This window comes from Scleropages formosus, chromosome 20 (genome assembly GCF_900964775.1).
Source record: "Scleropages formosus chromosome 20, fSclFor1.1, whole genome shotgun sequence".
Taxonomy (NCBI): Eukaryota; Metazoa; Chordata; class Actinopteri; order Osteoglossiformes; family Osteoglossidae; genus Scleropages; species Scleropages formosus.
In genome coordinates, this window is record NC_041825.1 from 16,776,313 (window position 1) to 16,792,648 (window position 16,336).

The 16,336-nt window shown below is 39.5% G+C and overlaps 1 protein-coding gene across 3 annotated transcripts in view; it reads right to left on the minus strand.

Moving 5' to 3' along the window:
- Positions 1 to 545: 545 nt before the first annotated feature.
- Positions 546 to 16,336, minus strand: part of ca10a (carbonic anhydrase Xa) — a 155,856-nt gene continuing 140,065 nt past the window's right edge. The window contains exons 6-11 of one of the 3 annotated variants that reach the window (XM_018761444.2): positions 10,116 to 10,211; positions 5,719 to 5,791; positions 2,763 to 2,917; positions 2,399 to 2,573; positions 1,739 to 1,809; positions 546 to 1,372 (exon numbers count right to left, since the gene is read on the minus strand). In XM_018761444.2, the coding sequence (XP_018616960.1) occupies positions 1,790 to 1,809; positions 2,399 to 2,573; positions 2,763 to 2,917; positions 5,719 to 5,791; positions 10,116 to 10,211 (519 nt within the window). In that variant the 3' untranslated portion in view covers positions 546 to 1,372; positions 1,739 to 1,789. The remainder of the gene's footprint in view (positions 1,373 to 1,738; positions 1,810 to 2,398; positions 2,574 to 2,762; positions 2,918 to 5,718; positions 5,792 to 10,115; positions 10,212 to 16,336) is intronic. The other 2 variants (XM_018761443.2, XM_029246529.1) reach the window with 2 other exon arrangements.

The window sequence follows — 16,336 nt, forward strand, 5'->3', positions numbered from 1 at the left end:
AGGGAAAATAGAGAAAGCATCCTGAATTGATTGGGAAATAATTAAACTGATTCTGAAAGTGGGGAATCAATGGTGCCAGTTCCCCAGGAAGACCACGCGGAGACGAGCGGATCGGGCAGTGCAGAGAACCATCACGGTTATCCTCCTCACAACGTTTGCTCCATATTAACCTCGCACTCCATCAACGCTGACTTCATTTACTGGTCCTCTGTTTGTCTCCCGACTGTTTTTAAACACCATTAAGCCGCGCCGCACCTCCGCAGACCCTTTCGCTTTAAATGAGAAGGGTAGAGCCGATGTCACTCAACCCTCCGATGAGCTCCTTCAAATTTTAATGCGGCGCAAACAAGAGAAGCCACATATGCCGTAATGCACATTAATGGTCTGCGTGAGTATCCAGAAATGGACTGATCCTGTTTAGAAATTTCATACACACACAAACAGCTCATGTGCATATATCATAAGGAAAGCAGAACAGAAACTAGACAGACATAGTCAGGCATATTTACAAAAATGAACTTTCCAAACACATTTATTGGGCTGATAACATTAATCAAACACAGTGTATGACCATTGTAAACAATAAAACAGAAAGAAAGGCATCAGCTCAGAACTGCTCCAGAATTCAAAGTGCGCCAAGCATAAAATACTCAACTCTATTCATATTTTTTCCTCTTAGTTTTTTTTGTTTCCTTTTTGTTTACTCATTTTCAGCATTAGTAATAATAATAATCATAATAATAATCAATAATAATAATAATAATACTATTTACAAGGCCAAAACACTCAGTTTCACGCAGACAGTATTGTTCAATGTTTTTCTAACATAGTTTTGATTCGAGACTGTCGAATACATCGATGGATAGCTGTCCTTTGCCACCCACTCACAACCTGCATGCCTCTCTCCACACAATGACCGAATGTAAAGATGACGCCTTCGCAGTCTTCCTCCTGAATGGTTGATCTGCTTCCGCTGCATGTTCAGCGAGGTGTTCGTATGTACAAACGCTAAAAAGTCACATGTATATCCATTGGCGACATGGCTGTCTTTCATATATTTTCAGTTTCATTTTTTTCCTCCCAAAAAGTTAGGTATCAAAACATTTTAATAGATATATTAGTTTCTTTACTAGTCAGTGTTTGATTCAAATGTTCTTGAAGTATGAAATTAGGATCTTTGCTGGCAAAGGCAAAGTCTTTTCTTGTTTATGCTTATTTTTATTACATGATGTCATGAAACCTGGCAGGGAAAAAGCAATGCAGTCTTGATCCTGTTAGGAGAAGCTGTATTTTGCCACTGTTCTGGATTTCTGTTATAATACCCATATCTGTGTTCATCATAGGGGTTTCTATTTTAGAAGCCACTCATTAACTGAAAGAGAAGACAGCGACAGACAGAGATCAGAATTTTTTTTGTCGAAAAGGAATTTTAGAATGGATTATGTACTCATGTTTTTACACTGATTTGATTAACATTTTTTGGGATAAGTTCAAAATGTACAGTTTTTATTTTTTTTTTTACACAGATTAGTTGCCTGAAACTTCTGTGCGATATTTACATCTTTTACACATTAAAAAATTATCAAATTACAGAGAACATCTTCACAGAGAGATGGGTGGTTGAAATCTCTGCAACAACAGCACAAAACATGAGTTTTATTATAGAGTAAAGGGAAAGACACAGATACGGTAATCATAAATCTCTGAAAAAAAGGATACAATGAATAATGAGAGTTACCTCTTGACCTCAATTATTTATGCTGCAGGGTAAAATTCACGTTTTGTGCGGCTATTGTGGAGATATATTGGCTGAAACAGACAAGAGGAAATGGTAAAGAGCTTGTGCATAGTTTGGTCTGCACACTCAACATCCAAGGGGACTTATGCCTGTAAGGTCATGAGATGGGAAGTCTGAACGGTACCTCAGCATCTCAACTTTTTGCATCATATCAGAATGACGGTCTCAGAAAAAAGAGTAATAATAGTTAAGAAGAGGGGGAAGAGTAACATCGTAATCACAGTAATGAGGAGAGGGCTTGAAATACTTTTGGAATAGAAAGAAGGTTAAATGTCAATGCACTCTAAAACATGTCTTTGGTCGCCACCTAATAACTCCTTCGCAAATCAGGGAAATGAGATATTTCATTATAATCTATCAGTTCAGGTGTGTATTTTCCATCATGTAGTAGGATTCTAGGACAGAGAGTACACCAGAGGGAGATAAAGAAAGGAGACAACCACACATGGCGACAGCAAGAGAAAGACACATAGTTAATAGCACTGGAGACAAGCTTAGGAAAGACCGAACACCGAGCAGATCAGGAACAAGTGATGAGACAGATAAAGGACAGAACAGACAGGTGTCGGGATATCAGCACAGAGTTTCCCTCTGTTTTACCTCGGTACTGTAGCTTCTGAGCCCTATTGTTGGGGCAGTCCTTGCCCTGCATGCTGAAGTTGATGTTGGTCCGGATGCATCGGTTGTTGAGGGGCTGCGCAGGCCGCACGTTGTCACTCATGCTGAGGAAGATCTGTGACGGCTGGTTCTGGCTGAGCAGGCGCAGCGAGTGCATCTGCGGAGGGAACAAAAGGGACCAGTTCACATAGACGCCTTGGCCCAAAAACCCATGAATCTGGGTGAACTTAAACGCATTTGTAAGCGGCACCGAGTTTAAGGAGCTTTTGAAAAACATGTTGCTGGTTCACGGCCCGATTCACAACGTGGTGGTACCAGAGCCCTCCATCAGTCCAGCTGGAATTACCTGCATCCTCGTTACATAGACAGGTTTATTCATCAGGATCCACGTTGCTGTTTCGTAGCACGGGGGAATGGTCATAGATCCATCGTAAGTAATGAAGCTTGAGGTCTCTGGATATACTTCCTCAATATTTAGCCCAGTTAGTAAATATGCATCATCTGCAAATAATAAACAAATAAAACAGTTTCAGCATGTGGTGAAGGGAACAATAACAAAGAAATTAATCTCTCTAGAACATTAAATTCCATAAATCAGTTTGTAAATCTATTTAGAGAAGCAGTCAGCTGGACAAAAACCGAATCAGACCTTCCGACCTTTAACACTTGCTGTAATGCTTTTTTTCACAGAATTTGAAAAATCTACAGCACTAAGTGTTTACAAGAATGGTCGTCTATTTTAGTGACAAATATGGAAGAAATTAATTGATCTCTCCAACAACTTGCCGGTAACAGTTGCTGCATATTCTTTATCACAGATTTTACAGGCTCGACAATCTGAAATGAAATTACCAAACTAATTGAAAGACTTTTTTTCACAAGTCCCTAATTACCTATTCTCCCCCATACAGCCCCTGTCGCAATAAAATGTTGTCAGTTCTTTAAAAATACATTACACCGCTGCAGGGCATTTTTAACGAGCAATAAAATAAAATTTTCACGATTGTTTCCATCCTCAGCTTCTCCTAATTTTCGATTGTCCCATTGCTGCTGTGTAATGGGACGGCGGACTCTAGATAATGACGGAATAATGACATGGGGTATCCTCTGTCACGAGGAACAGTGCTACATGTGGCTGGAGATACCCTAGCGGCACACATTCAACTTCCTGGGGAGCAAGTGCTTCTGAGACTGTACTGGGTTTCCTCATGCACGTCACGAACACTTGTAAACAACATCCCAGTGGCATCTTACATTATCTCTGGCAGCACAATGCTAATGGAATATATATATATATATATATATATACAGTATATTCATTCCATATTATATTTAAGTTCCTTTGTGTGTTTCCGCAAATCCCATGCCAGAAATCCCCGCAATCTTCGGAAGCTTGTATTTTTCAGTGCATGTATAATTCTGTCTCGTGTACGTGTGTAAGAGTGTAATGCAGAGGCTGCCCTAACTGCTGATGCAAAGGAGAGAGTGCAGCAGGGCTGAGGGCATCTTCTGACAGCTGTCAAAGCCAGGACTCCCCTCTGCTGCTAAGGGGACCCTCCCCAAACCGCATCACAGCTAGTCTAGTTCGATGACATACCTCTGAGACACACGTCACTGCCACAGAAGGTCGGGTCCTTTATTTATTTATCCCTTTCCATGTTTCCTCCACCATGTTAATTCCATTACTGACCTCTTTGCTCAAAGAAACCCTGTGAGCGATTCCTGCTTCTCTCTACCGGGTCCACAGTTGAACACGTTAGATCTTATGTTCCGAACACAATACATATATCCCGTTTTGTCCAACAACTTGCTGCGCCTTCTGTTTTCTTTAAATAAATTAATGCCCTCCAATAATATTAAGTACACCTAAACAAGATCAATGAAAAGAGGCAGGCATCAACATGTTGCTAAGTTTTACTCCTAATTTAATGGCTAATTAAGTAGGTACTATATGCAAATAGCTTTTGTTCTTTGCATGATATCTGTTGATAAATTAACTCAAAGGGCACTTCACATTTCATTTACTATAAAAAAAAGCAGATGTAGTTATAAACAGATTTGTGGGTTAAGGAGGAGGTTCATCCTTTTTTCTCATCTGAGCTCTTACTATACTTACTTTTACTTAGTTTTGATCATTACATTTACATTTACATTTATTCATTTAGCAGGCACTTTTCTCCAAAGCAATGTACATCTCATAGAAAATATTGCAATGACCTGCGCTACCGAGAGTTTGGCCGGGAAACGGGTCTATTGTAAATAGTTGTACTGTGGGTAGAATGGCGTTAAATGTTCAACCACCGGGGGGACTTATGGGGAAAATAAAGGTGTGACTGTGTTGGGGACTGGAGAAAAAGAGAAAGTGTGGGGGGCGCTAAGCAGGCTGGGAAGGCTGGCTTAAGGCGCAGATCCTTGAGGAAACGGGGTCCTCGGAGTGAGAACATCATTTCTTTTGCGCGGGTGTTCAAATAAAACATCCATAATGAACGCTGCCTGTGCATCCTTCTTTGAGCCAGCTGAAACCAGAGTGCCACAATATCATTTATTACTTTAGCTAATGCTTTTCTCCAGAACTGCATACAGAAACGTATCCGTGTATAAACTTAATTTTTATTGAAGCTTTTTAGGGTTAGTACCTTCCTCAAAGGTACTGCAGCAGGAGTGAGCATTCAAACGTGGATCCTTTGTTTGCAAGGCAATGGCTCTAATCATCTCGGACCACTTTCATATTTGTTGCATGTACAAAACAACATATGTTCATAACCTTTGCTATTCTTGACAACACACAGAAAACTTAAACAAAACACACTAAAATCTTATTCACCCTCCCAGCTACTCCCTATAGCTAAAATATACCTTGGAATGAAAGATACTGCACAGTTGTTCAAACTTAAAAATTTGAATATTTGTTTCTTGTAGCACGATGTACATAGCACTTTGTAATATTGTAATATTTGTAATAATATTACTGGGTACTACATACACCTATAGCAAACTCCAACAGGTTGCACACTATCCATCTCTTTGCTTACTTTCTGCACTGAAGACCTCCATAACAACAAACTGCTTTATCCCACCACCTGTCAGTATGAAAGAAGAACAACTAAAGGATATGGAAGACCTTGTACTGGCTAGAAATATGTATTGCATTCAAAAAAAAAAAAGACAAAAAGAAAAATATATTTATAAGACTTATAAAGTGCTCAGTTGAGAAATTGTCTGGGCTTCCTTTTAAACCCCCCCCCCCCCGAAAAAAAAAAAAAAAAAAACATCTGTAAAATTGCAGTCCTGGATAGACTTACTTTTATATGTTATTCTTGTGATGGTGTCTCTATTCAACATGCGATTTAGAAATGGATTTGAAGACTCCGCTATCTGGAAAAAAGAGCGAGAAATCATACACAGTAACAATTACAATAAAACCAACAAAAAGAGATCCAGACAAACATGGACTATATGCAATTTACTTTGCAGCCCATGTGAGAATTGCAAAACAACCCACATACGATTCACACAGGCCCAGTTTGGCCACAAGAACCTTACCTGGATCCTATCTTGACTCCCCCTTTAATCCATGTGCGAACATTTATATGCGAGGGCAAATATTTGAAACCAACTTGGCTTGCAATTTGTAACTAATGTAGGAAACCCATGTTTGCTGGAGAGCGAACAAGGAAAATATGAAAGGTATGTGTTGATACATTTGCCTGTAATAATGCTAATTCTGTGGTAAACAAAATATTAGAATGCAAAAAAATTAAAAAGTGCCAATAATGTAGCAGTGGTATAATATACCCATCCTTGCAAAGAAATATTACATTTCACTGTAGTATGAGACACAATCATTTGACACAATCATTTGTGACACTTTATTTCATTTAACTAAATGGAAAGTGCCAAATGAGTACTTTTGCTGTTAACATAAATCTTTATTTGGTGCTGAGGGCCAGAAGCAGTATATATTATCTTTTCAGCTATACTAGTGAGTTATTAATTTCATTTAAGTGAGTTTCAATGTTTTTGACTTTTTCCACCAGTTATCTGCCACATCAACCAATGCTAAAGACCTATCAGTATGTAAAGAACTCAGAGAAAAAAAATGTTTACAGCTACTCATAATTCTTCCAGGTTTGACCCACTTAATGACAGTTGGCCCTACTTTAAACCTTCTTACTCTTTTGTGCATTTTTTCTTCTCTTAACTACTGTGTCTCATACCATTTTCCCTTTCTCCTCAGATATAACTGGTAAAAATCACAAGATTTTACACACTTGAAATACAGAACACTTTTCAAGAGAACAGAAGAAATAAAATATGCATAAAAACCAAACAATAAAGAAAAGAAAAGAAAAAAACAGAAGAGAAAACAAAAAAGCGCAAGCGAACAATTCTAGCTGGAATGATTACTACCTCTTACAGTAAAACTCAGCTGCAGTGTGACTGGCAAATACCATCAGCCATGACTCACTCTGAACTTGCCCACTGTACTGGGTCTGTTATGATTATGCTCATTTGAAGCCCTCTTGTCCCATGTTTGAAAAGTTGCATTGCCCACCCATAGACACTGCGGAAAAGGAGAGATCTCATACTGCTTCCCTAGTAGGATGCTGTGACAAAACTCACAGTCAGTGAGAGTTTGGCACAGCAATGTGCTGAAACTTGCCAGCATCCCTGTGGTGAGGTCTCTTAGGTTATGCCAGGCTGGATTGAAAGATTTGTTGATAGGAGCATGCTGTCATGCACAGCTGAGATGTATTATTTCAAACATGTTTTGCTACTAGGGGGGCGCAGGGGCACGGTGGCGCAGCGGGCTTGGCTGGGCCCCACTCTTTGGTGGGTCTGGGGTTTGAGTCCTGCTTGGGGTGCCTTGCGACAGATTGGCATCCCATCCTGGGTGTGTTCCCTCCCCCTCCAGCCCTGTGTGTGTGTTTTGCTACTACGGCTGAGTGCAAGGCAGGTGAATATTTGAAACCCATTTTACCACGTATGTGAAGTACTGCAGGAACTACAAGAAATGTGGTATGGATACGACATGGAACTGAAATAGATGTGCCCCACCATACAAGAAAAAAGTCAAACCCACAACCTAAACAACTAAAACGGCAAGAAAAAAATCAAAATGTGCTGTTTTGTTCATTAAATAAATTGAGCACGTCCAGGGCAGTTAGTACACTTTATGAGTAATACTGCGATAATATCTGCCCACAAAAGGCAATTTACAATTTATATATGCAGGTTACAGACTGAAAAAGAAAAATCCCATGAACAGCTAAAACAGAAGCAAAATCACATTTACTTAACTAAAATGCAAAAGTGTGGCCATTAACTGGAAATGTTTGTCACGGTGTTACTTTTAACAATTTAGAAAGTCATCGTTTGGGAACATTTGGGAATATTTGTTCATCTGGAAACTGCAGGCTTAATTTGCAATTAGCAACTGGCAGCCAAAAGAATACTAAAGAAGACATTTAAAAGGCAGTCACTACAGCACCAATTCAGCATCTGACCACAACATCCACGTTACAGCTTTAGCGGCGTGAGAGTGACCTGCACGGAGAAACATCGCAATTTCACAGACAGATCCCAATTTAGGTACAAGGAATAAAAGCACAGGGCTATACTGTATGTCTGGATGGAGCTTCAGGTAAAGTGTGGTGGTCAATGACATCACGCAACCCAACTGCTGCTACAGGTCACCAGGACTTTGCCATTTCAGGTTTGTCTGTTGGGGGGCACGGTGGCGCATTTGGTCGGCCCGGGTATTGCTCTCCGGTGGGTCTTGGGTTTGAGTCTTGCTTGGGGTGCCTTGCGATGGACTGGCGTCCCATCTTGGGTGTGTCCCCTCCCCTACCAGCCTTACACCCTGTGTTGCCGGGTTAGGCTCCGGCTCCCCGCGATACCATATGGGACAAGTGGTTCAGACAACGTGTGTGTGTGTAAGGTTTGTCTGTTTCAGAAATCTTTTGGTGTAAGGGTTTTCGGAGCTTCCGCGCACACTTTTCAAATGCCATCACGTTGTATTTTATAAATCTAAGAAGGAAACGCAAGAAAACAAAATGGGATTTGGATAACGTTGCATGTACCTCTGTTGTATTCATTCCCCAAGAGGACAGAGAAGTAGCTTTTGGAAGTGAAAGGTGATCCACTTAGGTGATGTACAAGTTACCTGCAATGCAAACTACTTGATGACCTTAATAAATCTGACAGCCATCTCATGCATATTTTACAGGGCACACTCTGATTGTTTACAGGGCTTTTTTTCTTTTGACTTGACCGTTGCCATCCACTGAAATGGAAGCATTGCATATGCAAAATGTAATTATTTTTATTGGGTGTTTGTACCGGTACTGAACTGAGTAGGATGCTGATAACAATACACCGCTGCTGCTGCAATAGTTTGTGAATTATTCCAAAATACCGGTTTGCAGATCTCCATGAGATGTACTGTTGCCATGAAATGTTATAAATAACTGTCTTTATGTTGAGAGAATGAAAAATATGGTCTTTATAACATTTTAATGTAATTACAAAACACATTGTGCTCTGATGACCACCTATGTAAAAGATTTGGATTTTTGTCAAACACATATGTGCACTGCCTTTTAGAGAATATTTTAGTTTATTTCAACATTTGAGTTTAAGCCCCAAAGCAGGTTCCCACAATGAGTCAGTGAAGATGGGGAACTGACCTGTGATACCACACGTCTGTTGATACCTGCAGATGAAACTTAACAGTAATGTACTTCTGGCACAAGTAGAATATATTATAGGAATACCACACATCTCCTCCCAGGTGAGCTACACTGTTGACTCAGAATTTATTCAATCATATAGAAAACTGTGTACTGCATATTTAGCACACTAAGCACTTATTAACATTAACATGATTAACATGATCCTCAAGTCTTATTCCCCTCTTATTTATGTGAACACTTCGATCACATCCTTCAGTTTGATCACATGAACACGTTTGACTTTTGGCATGAAAAAGAAACAACAAAGTGCATCTAATTTTAAAAATGAGTTGCTGTTCTGCTTTCCCAAAGAGCGACAGGGTAAGGATAAAATAATCTGTGTTACTCTCTGGGAGAAGCAATCTGACATGGGCATCAAGGATACAATCTGTCATGTTCCTCATGTTTCCATCACTAAACTAATGCGAAACCTTCGGTTACTTCAGGTCACTTGTAAAGTGCCATGAAAAAGAACAGCGAGTCTTAGGCTCCGTTAGGAAGAAAGGACACTTTCACAAACTAGTCAATACAAAAACCCGAGCGATAATTTTCTAGGAGTTTCAAAAATGGCATGCTTAGTACAGGCACAAAAATGTATGCCAATCTTTTGTGAGGAAATCTATGATGCACTCTAACTTCATCCCATCTCAAAGTTACTTTAAGTACATTCCAAAGTGCATTTGTACAACATTAATTCACAGAATTTTTTCACTGCTTACACTTGACACTGTCAGGCAAACTGCTTGAAGAAAAATCTTACATCCATACACAGTGAAATCTGCACTTTCAAATAACTCCGGTCTCAGCTCTCAACTCCTGAATCTATCGTAAGCAAAGATCAACACCAAAAAATATTGAAAGCACACTCCAGCAATGCTTTCTTGATATCCAGCTCCTTGTAAAATGGGCCAGATATTCATGATTTCTAAGTCTGGATTCAGTCTAATAGGAAATGATGCACTCACCTTCATGAATATAGACACAATCACCAATCCATTTGGACTTTTTGCTGCCTCCGTGTAGTTAGTATACAGCTCATGGTTATAATGTATAAGCTGGACCTGTGGATTAAAAACAGAGGGGACAAAACATAATTTATCTTAAATAAGATATACAGTTAGACTGTATTCAAGGTGATGGCGTTTCACATGGGCCTGCTTCGATCATGGCACTGCATTAATACAGTAAAGACTTCATTACACGTAAAACGTATCACAGCATATTTTTTGGTGTATTGCTGCTTTAAAACAAAAAGCATTCTAAGATGGTAAAGGGCTTTAACTCGATGTATGTCTCACTCTGAGCAACTACACCTCTCTAACAGAGTACCACCTACTCTGCTTATTCTCTTCCCTCAAATCTCTCCATTTACTTACTCAGGATGACCTCTCTCTGACCTGATGTGTAACCCCATGTGCTTTACTGCCTATATGGTGTTTTCTAATAAAGAAAAATGTAATTTCGAGAAGATTAAATGACTCCCCAAGGTATGAAAGCCTGAGGAATTCACAAAAAAAACCCAGATTCTGGAGGGCTGCCCATTCAAAAGACACAAGAATAAAACAGTTATTTTCCCATTTGAGAGCACTGACCAGCTCATTGTTAGACACTGCTTCATGAGGTCCACTATTGTGGTATTAACTGAGGTGCGGCACATAACACAGTGCAGCATAATGATACTCTTTGCTATTCACACCTGGATCAATTGTTTCTAGCATTTTCATAGCCTCTTGGATTGTTACCCTACTGGCTGTCGACAAAGGAACAGATCAAATAAAACATATTCACATTGCTGGACTAATACCTGTGATATTACCTGTAATGACAATACATCTAATTAAAGGAATAATAGGCAACTGTGCCCTTACACATGCCACGTGGGGACACTAGACATTCATAAATTGCGAAAATGAGTTATGGAAATGGATACATGCAAGCAGAATGCAACCTTTACCATTTGATTTGCTGTTTCGTTGCGCCTTTCTCTGAACAGACAGCTTTCGGCACATCTCTGGTGAGCAACACGGCTGACCTTTGCATTTAAAATCATTATCCATCAGTCCCCACACTGACCCCCCATGTGTCACGCACTCCAGACCGGCCACAGAATGGCACACGCTCACACTATTGGTTTCAACTAGGCAGGCACAGGAGACGGGGAAGGGGAGCAGCTCGAGATGTTCTGTATTCCAGAATCGGTGTTTATTACCCCCAGAACTACGCTCCCATTTTGTGCGTGTGCGCTTTCTGGGTTTTTCTGCAGATATTCCTTGCACCCGCTGTGGGACGTAGGAATTTAGCCTTTATGAAGTCAGGGGAATCCATCTCTTCTGCACACTCGTATCAGCTTAACTGCTGGTTCAAGTCCTCGCTAACTCCGTTCTGGACTACTGTAACGCCAATCTGGCTGGCCTTCCTGCCGTGCAACCGGACCCCTTAAGCTCATCCTGAATGCAACCGCCTGTCTGGTTTCAGCGCACGGTAATCCTCCCGGCCACCTCCGATTATCTTGCTCTCCTGGAAATGGCAAAAACTAAAAGCGCTGGAAGAAGTACTGAGCTCCAAAACTTTGAAACCTTCGCACTGTATCTCTGTGGGCAGTGTACACTGACACCGCCTTGTGTTCGGAATCTTAAAAAATCTTTAAATATCTTTGAAACTATCTTGCAATCTTTGAAGACACTTTTTCCCGTCTCAGCATTGGCTCAAACTTTTAATAAAATGTTATATTGCTCCACTTCAGATGTTGCTTTAGCTTAAACTTCTGCTGAGGCCACAGTTGCTTGAACCGTGTTGCACTTTCAGCCCTGCATCGCTACAGGCTGCTGCTTATTACAAATCCATTTTACGGCCCCCTTCTCCCATGGGTGTCGGTGGCTTCGCTGCATTCTGCAACTGTCCCAGCAACCGGGAGTCTATAATGGTGCCACAGTGACAGCCTCAGCAGATTCATCCACAGCCCCAGGGGTCAGTGTTCTCCATTTCCTCCAGCCCTCAGTCTTCCTCTTTGCTTATAAACAGACATCTTAATATATAAATACATACATTGAAAATGTTTTGCATGAGTCACACACGGCTTGACTTCCCGAGAGGAAATGGGAATAATTCAGCCTGTCCTTTCGGATTCTGCGTGCATCTGAAGTGCACTGTGACTGTGAAACAAACAAGATGGTACATTATTGTTTTTGCTTTTATTTCTTAATTCAGTTTCATAAAACTATACAGCTGTATACTACACTGTATATGAAAATGTCACAGATGTATAATGTTGCATATAACTGTAATCATTTTGCCATCTCTCCAATGAAGAAACGAATGTATGAAGTAAGCACGGCTCTGATAGCAGGTGAACAGGGAGAAAACTGTGCAGATTGACATCTTGGATACTGTATATAGCTTGAGGAATTCATAAGAAAGAATTTTGAAAAAGTGGTGTGAAGAAAGCTCAGCTAGGAGAAAAAGCAGACAAACAAAAAATGGTTGTAGGTAGAGGGATTTTAAGCAGCACTCGAGCATTCTCGAAAAACACTCGATTTCTCACTCTACTGTGTAGTAAACAAGCCCGCTGACGTCACACCACTGGTCGCTCTCTCAGCTAAGAGGAAATGAGAGATGGAAACGGCTCGGAAATGCAATTCAGGGACATGTGTCAGTGTCATTGTTCGGCAGCTCCTGTCGTTATCTGTGACACAGGCACCACACAAAACCACTGACAGATATGAGGGAGTGAAAAAAATGGTACCACTTGTCATCACATTCAAAGCAAAGAAATTCTAGGATATCAACAGAAAACTGTTTGACGAAGTGAAAATGCGGGCCTATTCCACTTAAGGGGACAATGCAGTCTGGGTCATCTTCAATCGCATCATATTCCACGATTTTAAAAAATAAAAAGTGCTTGAGTTTTATAAGTAAATGATATTTTGCAAATGTATTGGTGATTTGGGAAAGCGCCATCAAAAATTTCCACTCTCTTTAGAACAGACAGCCAATTAATATAAATTGATTTAATTTGATGTTATTAATGTGATGCACCCATTGCAACAGTATTTGACAGAACCCATCCTTGCGGATCCCTTAATTTATCATAATTGCAAGAGAACTGACATCCAGCCAGCCTCATAAATAAAAGCTTTGCAAGTCAAACATCCACAGTCTTTGACCCGTTACAAAAATGTTCTAGAAATTTGTTCAATTCTAATAGATAGGCACGCAAAATGTATAGCTAGAGTATGGATTTAAAGTTAAAAATGTAATGATGAAATCTGCATATGAACACTGTAAGAATATGTAACAGCTCTCAATATTTGCATGACTGTCAGAAATTTAAAAGAATTGTCAATCCCCAAACATTTCTTTCTTTTGTATTTAATTCCTGAACTGGAAACTTCATTTTCCCACTAGTATTTCTGAAGAACTGTCAATACATTGTATTACATATTTGGTCAGCTTTTATAAAATACATTTAACCCGTTAAAAGTCGATGTGTGTAATATACATGTGTTTTAAAATTTCAAGAATTATAAATGCTGTTGTGCAGAAAAAAAATGATAATTTAATTGTTAAACTCTTGAGGTTTGGGTTACCCTGTTGAGCGGGTGAAAATAAAATGTTGCTGGTCATATTTGTTTTAATAAAGCTGAGTATGCATCATCTCTATGGTCTGGAGTAATAAATCTCTTCCAGATTCCAGAACTGATTTACACATATGTTTTGTGATATCAGCAATTACAGAAAAAGTGACAAAAGATCTACATGCAAGGCAAGCATAACAATGAAAGGCTGGCCAAGACCCAGCAAGTATGGCTCTGGGACTGAGAGAGAGAAGTTCAGATGTCCTTTAGCTGGTATCTCTTATTTCCAAAAACCCCTCTCTCTCTCCCTCTCTCTCTTTCTCTTTCGCTCTCTCTCTTGCTCTCTGTTTCTATGCAGAGTTAGTCAAGGTTTCCAGGATTCCTGGAGGCTAAATAAACCTTTATACTAGCTTGCAAGTTAATAGCAAATGTGGAATAAGGTTACAGGAAATAATCTGAATCAATGCAACAATGTATGCTCTTTATTGAATAACCACTGTCAACTTGTGAAATTCTTTTAAATTATGAAACATTTTAATGTATAATTTTATATAGTGTATCTGTATTAGATCTGTCATATTAAAGGTTATTTAAGAAAATGTGAAATCAGTTTCAGAACCTCTGCAGTTCTCTAGTTAATTTTCAAATTAAATAGGAAAGAATTTTGGTTTGTCAATACAGTATTGTACATTTTGGTGAGAGTTAAGACTCAGTAAATGGCTCTCTTATTAGCTATCACCACGGTTTACTGTAATTCAGACAAATGTGATGCAATCTTTTGTACTGTATTATATGCGGATATGATTTGTTTTGTATATGAAAAATCCGGATAAACTGAATTCTACTTATACAATTCAAACATATACATGTATCTAAGACATGTACCATAATCAATGTTCGACTGAAGCCTCTTGAGACTGCTGTGAAATATTGCTCTTTAAAACTAAAGTACAGCACACCACCTGCATGGTTATTTTATATACCTTTAACAAGTAACTGCTGTGAATTCCCTCGAAGCTTCAGTTGTCTCCAGATCCCTGTCTGTGAATTGTGGCAGTAATTACAAACATTAAAATAATAACTGGTTATCCCGGATGAATATTTAAAAGGCTTGGACTGGAAAGGGACTTCTGTTCATTAGGTAGATCACCACAAAACAACATAACTAAATGACTAATAGTGCACTATCTGGGGAAGTGTACATGTGGAGAAGCTCCCTGGAAGAAACTTTTAACTGGCAGCACTGTAGTAACACAAAATAAAGCATAATATAATATTTTGTAGGGAAACAATGCATCAAGTATCGTGTGGTTCCTCATCCTGGTGTGATCTGGATATATTTGATCATCAGATGTGTTCTGCTTCACCGCAGACTTTAGCAATATCAGTTTCTAAATATGAAACACGATTTTTAAGGTTTTTGAGTTTCACGCCTACGCTAATTCTTTCCCCCGACCATTCTTGTGTTCCTCTGTTCTTCAATTCTCTCATGTGAATTATTAAAAAGCACAGCCTCAAGTTGAAGGTAGTTATTAAATAAAGAGGAAACATTCTTGGTAGGAGTATATTTGCACTGTGTTTGCTTCCTGGCCTTCTGTTGTTTTCATATCAGTGGATTCAAAAACCCTTTTTATTGCTAACTGCTGGATTAATAATTTAATGTAAACCATTCTGCATTAAGTAACGTATAGTCCGATATCCCTAGTGAGGTGTCTTTTCATTGAACTCTGTCACATTATATTACTGACTGCATTTCTTTTTGTTGACGTGATGTTAGAACACACATCGAAACCAGTTCCGTGTGTCTCTGATCACATGAAGCTGCAGGTGAACCATGAGTTAGAGTCATCGATATACCTGGGCTGGAATCCCTGCTCCTGCCGTAGGATCCTTGATTAAGGTGTCACAAGCGAAAATTAGCCAGCTGTATAAATGGGTAAATCATTGTAAATACCTTAGCGAACAAACCTCCCATTCCGAGTCACTTTGGAGAAGAGTGTTAGCCGAATAACTAAACAAATAAATAATAATGCTGCCTCATGCGTGGTGCTCACGAGGGGCAGTAGAGGAAGTGGACACAGGCGTTGTAAGAGTTTTCTGAACACACAAGCGTTTTACAAACTAAGGTTCTTTACACCCTGGCTCTGGCAGTTAAAAGAAGTTAAACAGCACAAGAAGTAAAGCATATCAGAAAAAAAAAAAAAAAAAAAAACAAGCCAAAGTTATGAGTGGAAAAAAAGCGATTAAGAAAATATTTAAGATGCTTTTCAGACGTCCAATGTCCTTTTTCTTCTTTGCATTGCTCCTGCTTGATGTCTGGTTTCAAGCCTGGTTTCCCAGCTCCTTGCAATCACGGGAACAAAGGTTTACATGAGAAACAAAAGCAGGAACGAGTGTGTCAACCTAAATTACTTAAGCACAGATGTGCACGTAGCTGCGATCCAGAGACACTGCATCCCACAGACGTGCATAAAAATGATCGCTAGTGTGTACCGTGATTACTTGTGAAGCTGTTCTTACTATATCTTTTTGTGTAATGGGGTACAGTTCCTCCACCAGCAACAGTTATGCGGTTCCATTTGCAATATAACACCGGCTGTTATGTATTGGGT